This window comes from Aulonocara sp. 'chitande type north' Nkhata Bay, linkage group LG7 (assembly GCF_057382095.1).
Source record: "Aulonocara sp. 'chitande type north' Nkhata Bay isolate Kocher_YH1m ecotype deep benthic linkage group LG7, A_spYH_male_GT1.1, whole genome shotgun sequence".
Taxonomy (NCBI): domain Eukaryota; kingdom Metazoa; phylum Chordata; class Actinopteri; order Cichliformes; family Cichlidae; genus Aulonocara; species Aulonocara sp. 'chitande type north' Nkhata Bay.
The window spans coordinates 24,773,948-24,794,877 of NC_141350.1; the positions used below are offsets into that span (position 1 = coordinate 24,773,948).

At 41.3% G+C, this 20,930-nt stretch overlaps 2 protein-coding genes across 2 annotated transcripts; both read left to right on the forward strand.

Annotated features, from left to right (window-relative positions):
- The first annotated feature begins 2,758 nt into the window (after window positions 1-2,758).
- On the forward strand, window positions 2,759-7,507 carry cav2 (caveolin 2). Its single transcript, XM_086299577.1, has 3 exons — window positions 2,759-3,033; window positions 3,290-3,477; window positions 4,514-7,507. Exons 1-3 carry the CDS (start codon window positions 2,884-2,886, stop codon window positions 4,662-4,664), a joined length of 489 nt encoding a protein of 162 aa, XP_086155703.1. The 5' UTR covers window positions 2,759-2,883; the 3' UTR covers window positions 4,665-7,507.
- A 3,988-nt stretch (window positions 7,508-11,495) lies between these two features.
- cav1 (caveolin 1) lies at window positions 11,496-19,213 on the forward strand. The gene is made up of 3 exons (XM_086299578.1): window positions 11,496-11,816; window positions 12,770-12,937; window positions 18,386-19,213. Exons 1-3 carry the CDS (start codon window positions 11,781-11,783, stop codon window positions 18,725-18,727), a joined length of 546 nt encoding a protein of 181 aa, XP_086155704.1. The 5' UTR covers window positions 11,496-11,780; the 3' UTR covers window positions 18,728-19,213.
- Window positions 19,214-20,930: the final 1,717 nt, after the last annotated feature.

Below are 20,930 nucleotides of genomic sequence, written 5' to 3' on the forward strand. Positions count from 1 at the left end.
CCCGCTCCGGGGCACGTCCCGCAAACTGGCTCCCCGTTTCATCGGGCCGTACGAAGTGGACCGAGTCATCAACCCGGTGGCAGTCAGGCTCCGGCTTCCGGCCTCTCGGCGTGTGCATCCCACGTTCCATGTATCTCAACTTAAGCCGGTCCGCCTCAGCCCCCTGTGCCCTCCTTCCGAGCCCCCTCCTCCCGCCCGGCTCATCGGCGGCCATCCGGCCTATGCGGTCCGGCGGATCCTGGATGCGCGCCGGCGCGGGCGCGGCTGGCAGTATCTTGTGGATTGGGAGGGATACGGCCCCGAGGACCGCCTCTGGGTCCCGCGCTCCTTCATTCTGGACCCTCGTCTCATCTCTGCTTTCCGTGCTTCTCTCCGCAGGCGGGGTCCCGGCCGGCCGCCTGGGGGCGACCCTTGAGGGGGGGGTACTGTCATGGTCCGCGGCCCGGCGTCCGGGGTGCTGCTGGGATGTCCACGCCCACGAGCGTGGCTGCTAACCCCACACCTGCATCCCATCCCAGGCGATCACCAGGTGGACTATTTAATCCTGCCCTACCTGCTGCTCCACGCCAGTCCGTAGTCGCCTCTCAGCGATCACAACTCGGCGTGTTTTTTGAGCCACCTGCCTGTCCACCTGTCCGCCTGAGATTCGGTTCACATTCAGCTTCGCCGTCTCGACCCCTTTTGGAGCTCCACCCCCCTCTGGTTCTCTCGGCCCGGCTATCACCCCTCTCACAGCCCCGCTCTCGGCGTTCCCTGTGCGGTCCCTCGGTTTCATCTGGTTTCACCCGTTGTTTTTCTGGCTACCCTCACGGGACACCTTTAGTTTCAATAAAAAATTACTTTCTTTATTCGCTCATTCCCTAGTGTGTGTGTTCTGCTACTGGGTCCTGCCTGCGCTCGGAACTTCGGTTCATGACACTTTAGCTGATTGCATCCTTGGAAAAGAAAAATACTTAGAGCATCTTTTTTTTTTAGAGATAAGTGCATAGGAGAGATTAAACAATCAAATCTGTCTCAGTTTCTGCTTCTGCTTCTGAAAGCTCATTGGTAGATGTACAATGCTACCACTGATACAGTAGCGTAATTTCATGTCTTTCGTATCCTGAATATTAACATTTAGTTGGGTTTAAATGTTTCTTTTCCCAAACATTCAGATATTTTCACGGTTGAAGATATAACAAACTGAACACACTGAACTGTTTAAGAAAACTGTCATGTTTACTAACTCCAGAAAACACAAGTGTGTAAACAGACTGCACTTTTCTGCTTTGGTCAATTTGTCTCTTTAATGCAAGTGCTTTCTAACTAATATTCACACACATTCATACACTGATGGACGCATTGGAGAGCAACTTGGTTAATATCTAGCTGTTTGGCATGCAGACTAGAGCAGCCAGGGATTGAACCATACAATTAGTAGATGACTTGTTTTCCTTCTTGAGCTACTACCACCCTCTTGTCCTATTATGATTTGATAACCATATCTTCATATTTTAACTGCAGTTTAGCAGCATCACAAGCATCACAAAATGACTCAAAGTTAACCCCTAACCAACTTTCTGAAGTTGTTGTCACGGTTTGCCGGGGCAAGCCGTGTGAATAATAATGGATCCAACTGCAGGCTGCTGAAGTGGAGGGTGAGTTTATTTGCAACTAAAAGGTACAACAGACAGGGTGGCGAGGAACAAAATGGTGAAAACTCTAAACTGGGAAAACTAAATAAAACACTAACCGGAATACAAACGTGACATGCAGGGAGAATGACCAGAGAATCAACACAGAAGGGTGGAAGGGAAATAACACAGACGAACCAGCAACTACCATGACAGAAGACACAACTTAAATACACCCAGAGAACACAGGGAGATTACACGCAGGTAGGGAACACAGCTGGGAGTGATTATCGTGACGAGACTAGGGAGGCAAACTGAAAACACTCACATAAGACACAGACCTTCACAATAAAACAGGAAACACATACACGCAATGACATAACACACCAACTAAACACAGACTGGGGGACACAGAACATAGGAACATGAACAGAAGAATACAAACACCCAAGGTAACCAAAACCACAGAATACTAATAGACTAAACATAAACACGGAGTCGCAGACTCCGGACCATGACAGTTGTAAAACTTTTGTCTTCAGAAGCGAATTCTTCTCCAACCGCCTGAGGAGAATGTCTTCCTGTTGTTGTTCCTCTTTAGACATCTGAAGACCTGCAGTTATTCTAACAATGTTGGCTGGTGGGTTCAGAGCATGAAAGAGTCAGAGGGCAATAAATCTATGCAGACCAAAAACCAAAAGAGAAAATATGTGGTAAATCAGCTCAACAGGTGGAACATTGTGCTCAACAATAATAACCAGGCTTTGTACATTACAAATTATTGTGGCAATAAACATCTCGGTGTACCTTTCCAAAATAAAAGGCCTGGAGCAAAGCAGACATGGAATGTAGGTGGATGCATTTCCCAAAGCATCGCTGTTTGTTTTGGAAAAACTTCACAAATAACAAACCTTTTATATATATAAATATGAGTTTTGGGGCTGTGAGAAGAAAAGCCTTGCAGGCTGTGTAATAATCGCACTCAATCACATGTCTATAAAAGGCTAGTTTGTTTAGCCAGTAATTAACCCTGAGGACTGTTGGGACTCAATGGCTCATGATACAAGTCCAGTAAAGTGCACAGTGGCGTCTCTCATTGCTAAAATGTTGAAATGCTCCAGGGAAGTGACTTTGGGCTTGTTGTGTCTCCTCTGCTCCACGCTGCGCTGACTTCCGTACGGGGCGGGGTGCCACTGAGTCCGGCGCACAGCTCACAGCGCACCGTCACCAGCCGCTCTCCCTGCACCGTCTCCCGGCCTGACTCGACAAAATGGGTTTAGAGAAGGAGAAATTGGATACCAGCATAATTATGGACGAAGATGAGTTCAACAGATCGATAGAGCCCATTCTATCGAACAAGGGGAAAGTGTATACAGCGTCACCCGACAGAGATCCAAACGATATCAACCCACATCTGAAGGTAAAGTCTGTGCGATGTGTTGGGTGATACTTTGAAATTGAAACTACAAAAGGTGAAGGCTGTCCAGATGAATTATTTGTATAGCCTATTGCACTATTATTGGATGGTTTTTGTAGTCCAGCAAGATTGTTAATCTGCAGTATGAATACCTGGAAGTCGCTGCCTGCGCATTAATCCATCACATTCAAACACTTTCCTGCCTCTGTTTACTTATTATGTTTTTATTGCTTTCCCTATGACTTTTGTGACCTAACAGGTGGGCTTTGAAGATGTCATCGCGGAGCCCATTTCCACACACAGTTTTGACAGAGTGTGGATTGGAAGCCACGCCACCTTTGAGCTGGTCAAATTCGGTTTTTACCGCCTGTTGACTACTCTGCTTGCTGTGCCCGTGGCTTTCATCCTGGGGATAGTGTTTGGAGTGCTCAGCTGTGTTCACATCTGGTAAGGAGTTGTTCTCAGGCAGCAAGGTCCCGATGTTGTGCTAAACAGTATTTTCAGACAACAATATGTGAACACACAAATGATCCCACTGTAACAAGTTAATGTTGAGAAGCAGTGAACTTACAGTAGATTAGTAGAATATTTGTAGAGAAGACATCTTAATTCATAAAGATTAACTAGTATGCAAAATATCAACATTTCCAAGAGCGTTACGTTAATTATTACCTTATTCTGTTTACCTTGTTTAGATCATCGCATCAACATTATGAACTCCTGCGGCTTTCCACTATATTTGTTCTGTTCTTTAGGCAAACATTGACACAGGTTATTTTTACAGTCAACATCATATCTAGTGTGGCATTGAAACATTATGTCAGCAATTTGTTCTTATATTTGGAAAATTATGTCATGCTTATGTCAGCTCTATATGTCTGCAGCACCCAGGTGCTGCTAGGTTTTTAGCGCTCATGAGCTTCAACCAAAACCCAAAGAGTCTATTTGATGAAACAACATTTTATGTGGAGTAATGAACACCTTATGGAAAGTTGTGAGGAACATTGAGTTCCCCTAGTAGTGATGGAAAAAATGTCCTATGTCCCATGTCAGTTAGAGGGTGCTCTAGCAGCATTTGGAGCCTGTTTTCAGAGCAGAGTGGGACATTCTTTAGATGTGCACGGAGCACTGTAGAGTAATTTGTACATGACCTTTCACCTAACTGAGCTCTCTTGGGGCTTATAAGCTTAAGAGAAAGTCAGGCACAGGTAGGCATCACCAGAACAGGGCAGTGTATCAGGAGACCATACACAGGGGGTGTTAGTCCAAGGGAGGAAATAGCTTCACAATACACTGAAACAAACTTCAAAATGCAGTATGATGACCATCTTTCATCTTTTTCCTAGACAGGACCTATAAACTTTTTTAACAGCTGAGACAATAACAAGAGCAACTGTTCTGGCAACACAAATTAGTTTAAAACAGAAATCTGTGATGAAACCTCCATGCCTAGAAAAGTGACCCTCTGACCTTCTTCCTCCAGGGTGGTGATGCCTATGATCCAGAGCTTCATGATGCTCTTACCGTCTATCCACATTGTGTGGAGGAGTCTGACGGACATTCTCGTAACACCGCTTTTCCACAGTATGGGGAAAATCTTGTCCTCCATTCAAGTCAAGGCTACAGAAAACTGAAACTTCTGTCCCTGGGGAGAAAGAAATGTGCCGGGGGGACTGGAGTCAGTGACGAAAGAGTGACTGAAGCAAGTCGGATACATCAACTCTAAGTGAAATATGATATCCTGGTGGATGTTATTGCAAAGTAATATTCTGTAGATTTTTTTTTTTTTTTTGAAAAATGTGGCCATGAGGGCTAAGTTTGTCAAACATATAATCTGATCTGCTTTTTCTCAGAACACATCAAATGAATGGTTTGAAACAGCAAAAGCACACCTGTGTTCAGTCTGAGCGAAACAAGGTTAAAACATTAGAAAATTAGAAATTTAAGATATGCTATGAACATATTTCACTAACCCTTTTCAGTGTATCAAGCAAAGACACAATGCAAATAACATGACTTGCAAATAAGCAAATCTGCACATGCAGTCATCTAATGAAACCCTCATATATTTGCAGACAGCTTGTGTGCACCACCCAAAATGGAGTTGTTTTGCTGATTGTGACCAAAAGATGTTTGTCATTCCATTCCTTTGTGGGTGGCAGAGTTGTAAAAATTGTTGCTGTTCAACCTAACATATTGCTGACTTGCTAAGAGATGTAATATTTTTGATTTTTTTATCTATATATATTGTGTATATTATTAAGCATTCAGCTGGAAGTTTAATGTAATGAACCGAATAGTTTGCTCAAGAGCAGTTTATTGGAATATTAAGCGCTATGAAGCAGCTTGTTGCACATTTGCAGCCTTATTTTACTGTATCAGCAATAATAATGGGCATTTGCTTATGTATGGAGCATACAGTTATTTAATTATGTTATATAAACAGGATTGTAGATCATTTTAGAAGGGCCTTTCTAATTTATTATTTATGGGACAACTAGTTCTTGATTGACAGACACTGACATCAAAAGACTTTACTACAGTGTGATGAAGGAGTTCCGTATTTCATTCGACTGAAGCCTTGGTTGAGCTGAGTGAGACTGTGGTACATGCATTTTGGATAAGCTTAGTGAGCTGGGATTTGGAATACTTCTACAGCTGGAATTCATTTAAAAAATGACATGATTTTTACCATTTTGGAGTGGTTTTGATAAATGTTTAATTTGAAATATAAGCTTGCACAGCTCCTACTTGCAATGATCTGCACAGTCCAAAGTTTAAAATGTGTTATTGAGAGCATCAGTGCAGCAGTCAGGTCTGCGTGTCAGGTACATGCTTATATGTCTGTTTGCTTTTGTACTGTTTTCACTGTGCACTTCTGTCAAGTGCAAACCCACCTTAGACACTCACGGTCTAAAACCAAACTTTGGTATAGTTCGCACATCCCTTCTCATTCCCAGACCGTCAAAAGAAATTATTTCTGTCAAAGCCACTGACAGAACTGAACAACATATGTTCATTCCAGTAATGAGATGGTTGTTACATTTCCTCTTCTTTAGAAATCTGTGACTACTTTTGTAACAACATACAGGGAAGCACAGTGGGTAGCACTGTTGCATTGCTGCAAGAGATATGAATTTGCTGGCCAGCTGTGGCCTTTCTGTATGCAGTTTGCATGATCTCTTTGTGCCTGCGTGGGTTCTCTCCAGGTGCCCGGCATCCTCCCACAGCCCAAAGACATGCATGATGAGTTGCTTAGTGGTTCTAGATTGGTTGTAGGTTTGAATAAGCCTGGATGACTGTATGTCTCTATGCTAGCTCTGGGGTGGACTGGTGATTTATAGGATGTACTCTGCCTCCCACTCTATGACAGCTGGGATAGACTCCAGAACCTTTCCACCCTGCAGTGGATGGATGGATGGATTATCACACTGAAAATTCAAAATAGCCTTTAAGGTTTTGCATCAGCTCTCATAAAAATACCTGATTAGGATTCCAACTAAGGAAACGCTAGGTTATTTGCTGCCATTTGGACTGATCTTCAGAGCTTTAGTTTATAATCTTACACTACCAAGCAGTGAGTGATGGGTATACATTTCCAGCTATACCTCCTGTTTGGTGCCTCGGGATGAGAATGTATATGTTGTTGCTTGGTTAGTTGCTTTTACTGTTTGAAGTCTGAAAAACTTGACAGCAAGCTAAAACGCCTGTATACCTCTCACATACTGTATTATCTCACTGTTGTGGCTCATGTTATAAACAGATGCTACATCCAGGTGACACTGACCAACATTTCCACATATTTGAGTTTCTGCAGTCCTTTGTAGTCTTGTAACAAATATCAGAATTTTTAAGTAGATGCTATAGTTTCATTAGAAGCTAGTCGCTAACGTTGTAGTCTCTTGTTGGAGATAGTAAAATGAGTTCATCCGAAAGGGACACACAACAAAAGTTAAACTTGTTCAGTGCAATTAAGTTTATAGTAGATCACAATTCAGATTTTTCAAGGAAGATGAATCAGTTGAAATAAAAGCTACATTGGCATGTACTGGTGGTTGCACTGCTGGCTAACCTGCTGAACATTTAAATCAAAAAGCTGAACGCTGTATGATGCAATGCTTTGTTTCAATGCATTTTGTTGGGCTTTGTGGTCAGCTCTCGGATGACCATTAAAGAGTTGTACAACTGAAGGTGGAAGACAGTTGTGTGCAGCAGCAGCATGAAACCACAACATTTTATCTGGGCTTTTTAGTCTAGCGCAGGCTATATATTCATTAAAGACAAAAAGGTTATAATACTGTAAGGTATTCACTTGTCACTAAAGTAAAACTACTTAAACTACTTTACTTTTAACAGTAATGATGCTACTTTTATGAGTTTGATTTTAATTTTTGTAGTTACTGTTTTACACAACATTGACACATTTTGGAATGAAACTCTTATTTTAACAATAAATATGTCCTTCATGACAAAAATAAAGATCTTTTTTTTCCTTAAGGTAATTCTTCTGTGTGTGGTTTCTTCTTTCTGTCACAGTAGATGAGTGTGGTTTTGATGTGCAGGTGAGTGCCAAAATAGTCTCATAAATCACTTTGCTGAGATTTCATAACACACTTTCCTATACAAAGATGAGCTGTGCATTGATGGAACATGACCTGAGGCTTTAGCTGTTAGATTTGCACGCCTGCGTGGCATTAACACTCATAATGCTACACAGAAGTTTTTTGTTTGTTTGTTTTATGAAGAGTAGTCTCTTATCCAGACATTCATGATGTTCCCCTTTGACCAAATGAAGAGACTCAAACACAGTTCTCTCTTGAACTCTGTCCATCTAAAGCTGAGTTTTCAAATTATAAAATATTTTGAGGTGCAAGTTGAGCTGTTGTGTCTGGCATTTCTCTTTTTGTCTGATAAATAGCTTCAGCTAGCCAATCACAGCCCAGCCTGAAACACAACGCTGTATTATTGTATAATTACAAGGAAATTAAAGGAACGTCTGAATGCAGTGAAATTTTTTCTGGCGTGTTCCAGCAACCAGTGCCAGAAACAAGCCAAAGAGTTTCTTCGCTTTGACCTTTTGACCTCCAACTCTTGTTCTTTGTGGATTAAATCAACCCAGAACATAAGCAGTGTAAAGACAGATAAGCACTGATGCTCATATCCACAACTACAACCACTTATTGCATTTGTCTGGACTCTGGAAGGAAGCTAGAGCACCCAGAAGAAAATCCACAGGGACATATGGAGTTGAACATGCATACTGCACACAGAAAAGCCCCACCTGGCTGTTGGATTTGAACCCAGGACCTTCTTGCTCTGAGGTAATGGTGCTAAGCACCACACTGCTGTTGCTGCCCTATGCATATCATGCAATGTAAAAAATTTCATTTCATATATGTTTAAAAAAGCAATAATTTAAAAAATGATCCTGCATTAACCTGATACCCTTATGGCTGTTTATTCTCCTATCACAGTTAACTCCGTCCTGATACTCAACAATGTCTATTAGTATTGTTTCCACTTAATTTTGCGCAAATGCAAATTATAATAAGTTTGCTTGTAATTTCTAAGCAATTGACACTAATGTGTACTGAATCCAGTTCCTATTCCATATCCTCATGACTTTTTACCTCTGGCACTGGTGCTGGATGAGTTGTTTGAGATTCTGTCTTCTCAGTGTTCTGAGTGGCAATTAAGTGTTTTTAATATTCTCAGCATCAACTTAAACTGCATCATCTGAAATTTGCCACAGTTCACAATGTTTTTTGCACCTCAGCTTACATAAACAAAGTCATGCTAGTGCACAATGTGCAATCTCATTTGCACAAATGTTACTTAAATTTGCTAATATTTTCCACAGTGTTAGTAGCAGATTGTGTAAGCTTCTCTTCCAGGCTTCAGCAAAGTAACATCTTTGTTTGAAGCAGGTGCTCATTTGGTTATTTTGATCTCACTTCAGTGCCACACCCAGTGAACTCAAGGAGGCTAACCAGGTGTTTATTCATAGAATAGCTTTCTAAAAAAGAAAAAGAAAAAGCATTACAGTACTTCATAATAAATGAAAGCAAGAAGAAAAATGATGCCTACACAAGACTTGTTCTTTTGCAGAGACAATGAAGCAAAATGCAAACAACTGAAGTCTACAAAACCTTCATTGGTGCACTCTTTTATCTTAACATTATGCGCTAAGGAAACATTAGTGCTTCAGGTTTTTAAAAATAATTTTATTTGGTGTCTTGTATGACATTATACGTCTGCACTTTACTGTAATTGTATTAAACTGGAACCAACACAGTCCTGTATCCCTACATGGCGCCATGTTCAAACGTGTCCACTTGAACTCATTCCACTTGAATTTATTGAAGAAGTTTATACACCTGCTCATTGAAATGTTGAGGAAAACAATCAAATTGTCACTGGTGAGTTTGGTCAAAGCTATTTATTCACTTCCATACAGATTTGAGCATTTATGCATTACTTTTAGCCTTTTCAACAATTTAGACATATGCTTATACTATTTAACCTCTAAATGCATTTTAAACATTTCTGTAATATTTTCTTTTTTTTTTTTCTTTTTTTTTTTGTGTCCCGTTTGGATCTTTAGCCATCAGAATTGTTGTCTTAAGGCCAAGAAAGATGCCAAGCGGATTTATTTTACCAAGTGGATCATCATGGCCTTGCCATATTGGTCCATTTGATTGACCTTTATTATAATTATGAATTTATTTTATTTTCAGTTGCTACAAATGGGACAGACATGACTGGGGGATTCTGAAATATTTTCAGCTTACAGTATATATTTGTCATGGTTCCAGCGTTTTGAGTTTTGGCATGTTTTGAGTTTTCTGTGAGTTTGTTTTGTTTTGGATTTTGTTCTTGCATCCAGTCCTTTCAGCATAATGTTTCCTTGTGCTTCTTAGTTTCCCTTTCTTTCCAGTCTGTGTTTCTCATAAGATTATGTCATCTTTTGTTATCATCTTTTGTGTTCCCTTTCTCCTCAGTCAGTCATGTCTCTGCAGTTATCTCCTGCCGCTGTGTGAAGTTCACATGTGTTGGTCTCAGTGTTTGTTGCTTCCTGCTTTATTCTGATTGTCACTCATCTCCTGTAGGTTGTGTTAGTTAAGCTTCCCATTGTCTCCTTAGATTCCATTCAGCTGTGTTTCCTGGTGTTTCCTATCTCCGTAATTACCTGGTGTGTAAGTTGCCTGGCTTTCCCTTTGTCTTCTGCCAAACTGTGTGTTTCTTTCTCCTGTGTCTCAAAGTTAGGTTTCTCCCTTTGTTCATTCCTCGTGTTATGATTCTCAGCAATAAAGCCACACAGCAATATTTTCTCAGCTATTATGTTCAACTAATAATTATTCAGTAATGGTTAGGTCTTGTAATAATTCATCAATAGCTTTTAGCCTTTAGTTTTAATCATTCATCACTTTACCTACTTCCACTGTGTGGAGATACTATTAGCTATTACTGTTATTAATACAATTGTTTAATTACGAGAAAATATTCATCCATTTTTCCCAATTACTCATCTACTTTAATCATTTTTGCCTCCCTTGTTTATAGATAACTTTCAATGAATTAAAAATGGTTTTAATTTTTATTAATTTGTATTATTTTCTTTCTTGCTCCTTAAGTTCATTCATGTTGCTATCACAAACAAATGCACACCAGTTTTGTTTGTAATAGTTTATTGGCGCTACAATCATCAATAAACAATTGAAATGAAGTTCCTGGAGATAGAGTAGATAGCAAAGTGTTTAAATTAAATAACAGAATAATTACAGGATAAAGATAGTAAATGAATAGCCCAGAGTTAATAAGAAATAAGGTGCTCCTCAAAATAAACAGCAAAGAGGAGTTACTCTTCCTTGAACTGAGATAAGCTTTCACACTGAGGAAGGCAAGAGCTGACATCTCTGTGCATGTTGCTCTAAAACTAAAAGCAAATGAGAGCTTTGAAAAATGTAAAAACAACTTCATCATTGTGCCAATCCGTTTCTTTTATTGACACGCCAGTGAGACGCACCTAAAATTTGTTTCTATTGCAGTCCCTCTGGCTGAAAACAGCAAGGTGCCAGCTGGCGTCTCTCCACGATGAGCTGACACAAGAATGTAAACAGACCAGAGTGGCCAGCACGACTTCAAAACCTGATGAAGCTGACACCTTGAAAAACTGGGTTCACTAACCAAAATATAAATGTGATCTTATGAAGCAGCTGATGACAGGCGTGACTTTAGATGTGCTGAAATAGCTGAACTACATATTTCTTTCTTCCCTCTATCCATTATAACCACTTGGATTTTTCCCCGTAGGCTAAGGTATGGCAAGTGTCCACACCTTGCCAGGTTCAATTAACTCCCACGTTTCACTGAACAAAAAACTTATTATACTCTGCTGTGATCCCTAAATATGAAATTCCATGCCGGCTACAAACACCCTTTCAGTCTGAGATCACGTCAGTCTCTCCTCCAGCCGAGCAGGTTCCAGGGTGGCTCTCCTGTCTGCTCACTGGTGACTCCCCAGCTGCGCTCTGCGGTATCCGAGGAAACACTGGAGGTTTCCCCGTACGCGCTTGTCCACTGAATTTTAGTCACGTCCAACAAAAAGGGCAGGAATAACTTCACTATACAGGACTCTGAGAGAAAGACCCCGTCCTCCCAGTTTGCATCCACGCCTCCCTCTCTGCTTCCTATATTATCTTTTTTTTTGTCTGTTTCAACGTGCTAATCTCTCCAAACGTGAGGACAGCATGACAGGAGGACCGAAGGACGGCGAGACAGAAGAGGTACAGTATAGCTCTCAGCTGTAGTTCTTTTAATTTGTGGTTGTTTGTTTGTAGCTGACATTTACTTTTCTTACAGAAGCTGATTATCCCCCCCCCCCCTTCAAAAAAAGAGAAAAAAAAAAGAAAAGAATGCGTTCACGAGGGGGAAATGAGTGCGCTATGTTTCTGTCCTTATCTTGCGCTCTGGCGCCCAGTCATGAGCACTTCTCCCACACAGGCTAAGAGAATGCGAAGGTCGATGCAGTTTACATTAGAATGTGGGTGTGAGGATTTTACCTGTTAGGTCCTCTTTCAGCACAGTAACCGATTATTTACGCACAAACGTTTAAACTGTACATTTCCATGCGTTATACAAGGGGGAAACAAATCCATTTTTTTTACCGTAAAATTCTGAATTTCAGTCACAAATCTCCCCTGTCCTTTAATGCCAACTGAAGTCGTGTGGTGTGCGTAATAACATAAGGTGCTTGACTCGTAGGATTGAGGAGGCTCATAGAAGCCAAAGGGGTCTTTACGCATTTTAAATGAAGTTTTTGCATACGTAATGTGAACATATTACAAATGACATTGCAAATATAACTGAATTCGTGATTTTCTTTACTTTCTAAATATATATTTTTCGTGTAGGAAGAGTATTAATTGGAGATTCGTTCATATTTAAAAAAATAACGCCTTTGCACGTTTCTTAAAAGTGTTTCCATTGCCATGGGTAGACAACACGTTGAATCAACTGTATGTCATGTTAACATACTGGATTAGTGTCTGGGTGGTGAGGACCCCTTGCGGCTGGATGAAGGGGTGTGGTACTTTACTTTCTATTCACTTAAACCCATCCCTGTTTGTGGGGAAGCCTGGTAACTTGCAGCTCCAGTCGCTCTCTCTCTCAGCGCGCTACACACTATTCCTTCTCCTCTTCACCCTCTTCTCCTTCTGTCTCCCCCGGCTCTTTGCAGGAGTTTCTACATTCGCCGTTTATCCGAAAACAAGGGAACATATATAAACCCAACAACAAAGACATGGACAACGACAGTCTGAACGAGAAAACGATGGAGGATGTCCACACCAAAGAGATCGACCTGGTCAACCGGGATCCCAAACACATAAACGACGACGTTGTTAAGGTGAGTTAAACTTCAAAGACTGGTAACTTCTGAACTTTATGTTTTCGTCCATGGCAACCGAAACCACCTGTTCCCGAGTTTACACAGGGTTTACCTGTATCACAGGCGCTGCAAACTGAAATAATCTCTAATAAACGATGTCCATTTTATTTCTATGAGCTGTCAAACAAGTTATCTGCGCGTCGGACACGCATGCAGTTTTGCGCACCTTTGCTATGCGTCGTGTCAGTGTTACCACTCAGTGTCTTCCCCTATTAGGAAGAAGCTTTGCAAACGTATTAAAGATCATTGAGCTGCAGCGATACAATGGCATGCAGTCCCCTTGTGTGGAGTGGGCTTGAAACGTGAACGTCCCAACTTCGCTCCAACAGAGGAAATATAACCTATTTCCTGTTGTTGGAACACACATTTCCCACAGTCCTCGCTGCACACGCCTGTCTAATGGGAAAGTAAAATTCTGTCCATAACAGAGAAGTCTCGCCGGATAAATACTCAGTACTTATTTTTGTTAAAAGCACAGGGAGAGATGTTATAGCGGCAAAGGAGTGGTGCGCTGCAAGCCACCTGATTCATCTGTGTGGGAGAGAGGAGCAGCAGCCGTGTGCGCCCGGCTGTGCTCCTCTCCAGCTGGTGCATCTGGCTACATCAGAGTGGGGTCAAGCAGCTCCCTGCGTGTTCAGGAAGGGTCAGATCTTTGAAATGCCTGAACTCTGCCTTGTTAAAACAGGGAAACACCCAAGTGGGCGATTAGTATGAGGGGATCCCTCACCACTCCTTATCCTCCCTTCTTTCCTCCCATTCTGCCACTGCCCCCTCCGTTTCCTCCCCGCATGCCTATAGTTGCGTCAGAGGAGTGAGTCCATTTGTTTCTTTTTGTTGGCAAATACAAGGTTTTCAGTAGAAATGAGTGCCTGTCGCTGCTGATGTAACTAATCAGACCATAACTACTGAATATAACCTTTCTCTTTAAAGAATATATAAATGTGGTAAAGTTTCATCCCCTGCCAAATTGACTGATGAAAACATACTGACAGAGCATTTTGATTAAAACAACCATAATACACATATACAAGGAATCCATTAAAAATGTTGTGCTCATTTAATTTTCTGTTATTACATGACACTCATTTCACATACAACCTGCCCAAAAAGTACATTTTGTCTTCTATTTCTCGTTAAATATTTGAAAACACTTCGTTTTTATGGAGTTTATCACTGTCTGAGAGGCATGTGTGTTACTGCCAGTTTGTGCATTTTTCCCATATGACGCACAAGTCTATATAAAATGTGCCATGAACACGATGAATTCACATGTTTGTATGAAAACACTTTTACAAAATATTTGTTGCTGGGTTTGGAAAGAAAAAGACTCTCATTCTCTAGTTTTCCTGTTTGCTGCTTCTATCCCAACTTCTTCCACCACTCTCTGGCTGCTCTCTCCCTGCTCTCTTCCATTGTGACAGTGAGTCAGACTCTCCTTCCAGTCTCAGAATAGAATGCAGCTTCACGATTGTCCCACCCCTCGCTAATCAAGCCAACAGACTGCTGCTGAAATGACCTGACAACACATGTGCATACACTGTAAAAATGAACATGCTATAGGCAGCGTTTAACGTAAGACGCCTGAAACCGTTCAGCTTTTAACTAGCAGTAGTAAACATCTATTGGTAGTAATAGATGTTTACTAATAATACAACGTAAACTGATAGTAATACTTAATACCTTGTCTTCTTGCGACATAGAGACAGTATCAGAATCCTTCTTTGTAATAAATTATACTTAAAAAAAAGACTTTCATATTGAGTTAATAAATCCCAACAGAGAAGCCTCTGGGTATATTTTATAACGAGAGGCCCTTAGGTACTCATTGCCTCCCTCTGGATTTTGAGAGTAAACACTGATAAGTTTGTACAGTGTGCTGTATACAGCAGCTCTGAGGTGCTTTGAGGTCAGTGAAACAGCTCAGCCAAGTGGAAGCGTGCATTCAGTATGCCCCGATGAAACACACAAGCAGGGAATCCCTTCCAGCGACGCTCGCTCTGCAATCCACCATGACCACACGCAACCCTCAAATGCCGGACTACCATATAAATCTGTAAAGCACGCATTCAAACACACTGCTTAGATAGCACACAGACGCAAACACACAAACACTGCATTCTTATAATCAAAGGTGCACTCCTGTTGCTGCTGCAGCTGGCCTCAATCACCTGGCCACATCAAACAAGTTCCATTACTGCCATGCGTTTGGAGTTTCTCCTGCAATGATTTTTTTTTTTTCCATTTGGAGGAGTTGTGGGATTTTATATGGGAGAGGAGGAGCTTAGGCCCAGCAACGAGAAGACTGAAAATGCCCCCAGTGGAGAAAGTTTTTTAGAGGGAGTTGTGAAAAGTTTGAGCTCTGGCAGCAGATCTGAAGTCTCTATGGTAAAACTGAAAGGAATGAAACACTCCCACTAGGACTGCAAAGTCTATTTTTGGTCCACTCTTAGTGGTATTTTTACTTATCTGCCTCATTCTGGGATTTTTAGTTGATTACAGATGCCTCTGGGTATGGGATCTTGTTGTATGTAAAGCTCACATGTCCTGCTTTGATAATGTCTGTGCTTTTTATTAGCCTGCGCACTCCGCTGTGGGCTGAGACATCAGGCGCTATTAAAACCTTTTTGAACTCAGTGTAGATTTGTTTCCGTGCAAATGGCATGCAAATTTAACAAAGCGTGTAGAGCTATGACAATAAATACATGCAAAAGATTCCGTTTTATTTTTACTCGTGTGGCGCCAAATAATAGCAATAATCATTCCAAGACACTTTTATATTGTGGTATAAGCTTGTGTTTTGATCCAAAACAAGTCGTGTGTAAATCATTGTGTTCTGCCACCTAAAATCAAACACACTGACCACTAAAACCCTGCAAATAGTTCTGTAGAGCACTACACTCTGACCTTCTTCTCCTGGAGCCCACTTTGTCTATTCAAGCATAGTCGACAGCCTTAAGACAGAGCTCCAGAAATAGAACATGACCTTATTTACTCAATAATACAGTTGCCTTGCTGACTGGTCACACACTGGTCTCGAGACGCTATTGTTTCATATCAAACTTCTCAATGGAGGGCCCCTTTTTTAATTTAGCACAAAAGTGATATTTTCTTAATGTGACTTGCTTATTTGCTTATTGAACTAATGTTCTTCATTCAGGAACTGCTAATCCCTAATCCTTCTTTAAACATGTAAATAATTAGATTAAACTGCCTAACATAACTGGATAACAGATGTTTTCTATAAGGGATGCCCATATCACTTTTGGACAGTCGGAATTCAAACAGCATTCTTGCCAAAATCCCACTTAACACTCGAGTGGCTTACAAAGGAAGCCTCTCCTGAATTACAGCAAAGGTAGTAATGATAACTTTCCTCAGAATTGCAAATGAATAACAATACTTTAAAAAAAAAGAAGAAGAAGAAAAAACCCAGGAAAAACACCAAAGAGCACCGTTTTATGTCAGGAACTCCCCACCACCCTGCTGTGGTTGTTTGTGCCTCTCTGAAGAAGGCTCTCATTTAGTCTCAAAGTTCTGGAAACTGGCGCCGAGTTGGCCCACTTTAAAATTTGTAGCTGTGGAAAAATTAAATGGACGGCGGGCTGGTTTTGTGGCTGCAGTCAGTTTTATATTATAAGGCTGTAGTGAGCTTCGCCAGTTGGTGTTGTGAGAGACGCTTTGTGCTGCTTTCAGGATAAAAGAATTGGACTTACAAGCTGATGTTTCAAGGCAAGAAAAAAAGGCTGGATGTGAGGAGTCCTTTTGCTAGGACTGTAAAAAATATTACATTCACCCCAACATAAAGAATAACAGCATGGCATGAAGTCCTAAGACACTCACTGTTATGGACTTAGGTGACTGGTATGTGATTTGGAGCCGTGCATTATATTACAGATTTCTGATGTATGGATGCTGTTGCAAAATTAGAATCTTCAATCCAGTTTATTTTTTCCAGATTTTATATAAAAGTTGCACTCTGGTTGCTGTTATCACATTATTTGTAATACAAAATATTACATAATATTAAATCACTTGGAACATTCTTATTATATTGGCGAATCTTAACCGATTGCTGACAGTCTGCAAATTTACATGTAACATAATAATGGCAAGAAAAGGGAAGATTAAAAGCAAAGTGAAAATATTAAAAAGATTTTTGAGGATAAATATTTTCAAGTTGACTGGTAGAAAATAGAAGGAAGGAGTTGCAGGAGAGCTATTTTTTAGATCTAAATTTCTATTTCATGCTACTTTAAACAGGAGACAAAGAAATGCATTATTTATTTAGCTTATACCAGTATAGCTCTCTAACTTTCTATATGTATTTTTTTAAATCTAAAAATTACCAGAAGGTTATATATTGTCAGCTCTGGATTAAGGGCAGTTACATATACTATTGCTATTATCAATAAATATCCCTATAGAGTAATAAATACACTGCAGAAAATCTGTATCACTTTTTAGTAAGATCTGAAAGTGGTCAAGGTCAGACAGTTTGTGTAAGCAGGAGTCACATCTTCCAGATGGTGCATCTCCTAGGAATGAAGCACTTCACTTTTCCATTTCATTGTTAGTGTAACACTAGATATTATCTGCTTGACTTATTGGTATTGCAGCTATTAGCCCTCAGTAGCCCAACTACTTTGACATGACACAGTCTCCAAGTAACTGTAAAATAAATATTGATTTGGGGCTCAGAGGCCTAGGAAGAGGCTGACCGGGAGAGGAAGGTAGGTTGAATAAGCACTGAGATGCCACTTTTCCCTCCATTCTTTAAACACCAGCAATCAGCCTGTGCACACTTGCATTGAGTTTCCTATTAAAAAGAAACCTAACAGGAGATGGAGGATGTAGCAGAAGCCCAACAGCCCAACAGTTCATCTACCAGTAACATTTCCTATTTTTTCTGTGTGTCCGGTCATTTCCAATGTAGGAGGCACGGGAGAAAAAAGCCCCTGGGCTGATTTTCAGAAATTGAAGCTGATACCAGAGATAGCATTTGTGCAGTCAGTGTATTGGGTGGGGCAGATGCTGGATTACGTACCAGTCCCTGCTAGGAGAGGTATAAATCTTGTCAAGAATCCCACCCTCCAACTCTGCGAAGCTGACATATTAACAGGGAGTGAAGTTGATTTGTGTGGAAATAATGAGCTTGGATTTGACAGCGTTAAAGTTTCCATAGTGGTTTCATTTGCGCCATATCAGAACTCTTGTGAAACTCTGTTGGCAGGGGATGAAGGTATTTAACAAGTCAGAGTGTTGAGTTTCAGCTGAATGCAGTGCTGATATGTTTTTCTGTGTCTTAAAATTCCATTTTTCACACAGGGATAGTTCACCGAAAGCTTTGTATTCTCATACAAAGTTTTTACCAGCAATTTCTAACTCGTCTACTTTCATCTTCCTTAGGTTGAATTTGAAGATGTGATTGCAGAACCCGCAGGGACCTACAGCTTCGACGGTGTGTGGAAAGCCAGCTTCACAACCTTCACTGTCACCAAGTACTGGTGCTACCGCCTGCTGACGGCACTGGTGGGCATTCCCTTGGCGTTGATCTGGGGAATTTTCTTTGCCATCCTGTCCTTCCTGCACATCTGGGCCGTGGTGCCGTGTGTCAAGAGCTACCTGATCGAGATCCACTGCGTCAGCCGCGTCTTCTCTATCTGCGTGCACACCTTCTGCGACCCGTTCTTCGAGGCCATGGGCAAGTGCCTGAGCAGCATCCGAGTCAGGATGACCAAGGAGGTGTAGCATCCCAAATCAGGAGGAGGATTCAAAAGAGGGCCAGAAGAATGGGCGCAATGGAGATGGGAGGGGAGTCAGAACAACAACCAAAAAAACCGAAAGAAGACGAAGAAAATAAATGGAAAATGTGTTGAGACTTTTCCAGAGTGGGGTGGGGGCTGGGTGGTTGTTTAGAGGTAAAGGGGTGCTGTGACATGGCACCTAACCCCACCTTTTTCTAACAGCTGTTTTCTCCTGTTTTTTCTTTTTCTGTCTACGTTAGTATTTTTTTTTATTTTTCACTGTTAAGTTTGTCAAGCAGGCAGCCAAGCTCCATATGTTGTTATTAATTTTGCTCCATCATGTAAATTCCTTCCATTCTTACTCTTTGTAGAGAGCCTTTCAAACGGATCGATCCGTGCAAAGAAGGGACGTCAGCATCTGCTGTAACCTCTCACGCTCGTGTTTGTTTTTTGGAGCCGTAGGGCAGAGTAGGATAGTCGGGAGGGGGGGGGGGGGGGGGGGGGGGGATGCTGGGGTTGCATACGTTCAAACAGGGAGAACGAGTGAACGCTGCCAAATTCTGTCTGACTCAGCAAAAAAGAACAACCACACAGATCCAGCAGCACAGAAGCACCCCTCCCTATGCCCCACACGCCCACTAAAGTGACCTCCCACCCCTCCCCTCTTTGCCCTGCTTTCCAGCAGTCTGACACACTGAACCTGCCCCCGTTTCTGCATGTACCTGCACCGCCATGCCAGCAGCTCACCGTCCACCGCGCCCGTGACACAGCCTGACTGAAGCTATCTGCATCTTCGCTCACTCGCTCTCTACACCAGCTTTTTGCTTCGCCTCTGCCTCAAATGAATTTTCTCAAGTCTGACAGAGAATGTCTGAACCTTACAGAACCTGATTTGATTTTTTACTCTTTTGTTAGTTTTGTTTTGTAAGACAAATTTAGACTTTTTATTTTTCATTCAGGCTCCACGTTTTATCATCATAGCTCCATAGTGAATGAGGTTTTTTTCTCTACACTATGAAAATGAAGAACTTGAGGAGGCTTGATTACAGTGCCATTGTTTTGATATCCTGTATGTACTGTGTGGGTGTTTATTCATAAGACAAGACTTCCAAAATGATTCCAGTGCACTAATCTATAGAAAAGTATTGGTAGTGAACAGCACTAATGAAAGTCTCCATGTTCCTCCATTTCCTAATACAGCAGAGTGCAAGCAGTTAATTTTGCACACTGGAGATTAACGCTGTGCAGTGAGGAGCTCGTGTGGAGATGTTCACATATTGTGGTACTTAGGTTAATGCATTGGAATAAAGACAATGTTTGGTGAAATGTGCCCACTCCCCATTTCGGTTTGCTTTTTTTTGTTTTTTTTGTCTACAGTTTTGTTATGTGGCCTTGCTTCTTGACTGTGGACACAATGCTAAATAGCATTAAAACGACACCTCCCACCCCAGGATGGGTGAATTTGTGGATGGGTGAGAATGGGGTGGAGAGAGGGTTGTGTTTAACTGAGACACTAAGCTCGCTTTGACTATATCACCTTTAGTCTACCTGCTGTTTTTTCACAGGGATGATAATATCAAATCGAGATGTTTTTTTTAAAGCTCTGAAGGTGATATTTTTGTATAAGAAATGATTTTTTTTTCTTCCTTGCTTTTACTGTACCATATCACGCTGTGCACATTAAAATTTAATATAATCCGTTGTGCATTTGTTTATGTTTTATTACCTACAGTTTTACAAGCATGGATAAAGTGATCACTAGCATGTGCTTCCCCATGAAAGTCAGAACCTAACAGTGGGCTGCTTGTTCTTTTATACTTGTGATATTGAGTCATAGCAAATCTAATTGTGTAATGATTCACAGTAGATACTCGGTGACTGGTTTCATTGATGTGCAGTGCAGAAACCAGCCAGCTGGGATTACTTTTGTGGAAAAAAAATACATACAGTAAGAATGAAGCTGGAGTGAGAGCGGAACAGAAAAATCATTTCCAGCAGCAGTGCCCTGCAAACCCTCTCTAGTATTTATTTGTATCTCTGTCTCTGTAAATAAGGTCTAATGCCTCCAGTGTTGCCCATAAGCTGTTTTTCTCCAAGAGCCTGGCACACCATTTCCATGGTTACTTGGAAAACAAATAAAGTGTTGAGCAAAGCTCGTGAGACTTGAGTCCACTCTCTTAAATGTATTCAAGTTAATTTACAGTAAG

What these genes read in the sequence shown, in the direction of transcription:
- cav2 (XM_086299577.1), top strand. Translation starts at nt 2,884, where the DNA reads ATGGGTTTAGAGAAGGAGAAATTGGATACCAGCATAATTATGGACGAA. An exon ending in ATATCAACCCACATCTGAAG is followed by an intron (nt 3,034 to 3,289) that starts GTAAAGTCTGTG and finishes GTGACCTAACAG; the next exon opens with GTGGGCTTTGAAGATGTCAT. An exon ending in CTCAGCTGTGTTCACATCTG is followed by an intron (nt 3,478 to 4,513) that starts GTAAGGAGTTGT and finishes TTCTTCCTCCAG; the next exon opens with GGTGGTGATGCCTATGATCC.
- cav1 (XM_086299578.1), top strand. Translation starts at nt 11,781, where the DNA reads ATGACAGGAGGACCGAAGGACGGCGAGACAGAAGAG. An exon ending in AGGACGGCGAGACAGAAGAG is followed by an intron (nt 11,817 to 12,769) that starts GTACAGTATAGC and finishes GGCTCTTTGCAG; the next exon opens with GAGTTTCTACATTCGCCGTT. An exon ending in TAAACGACGACGTTGTTAAG is followed by an intron (nt 12,938 to 18,385) that starts GTGAGTTAAACT and finishes CATCTTCCTTAG; the next exon opens with GTTGAATTTGAAGATGTGAT.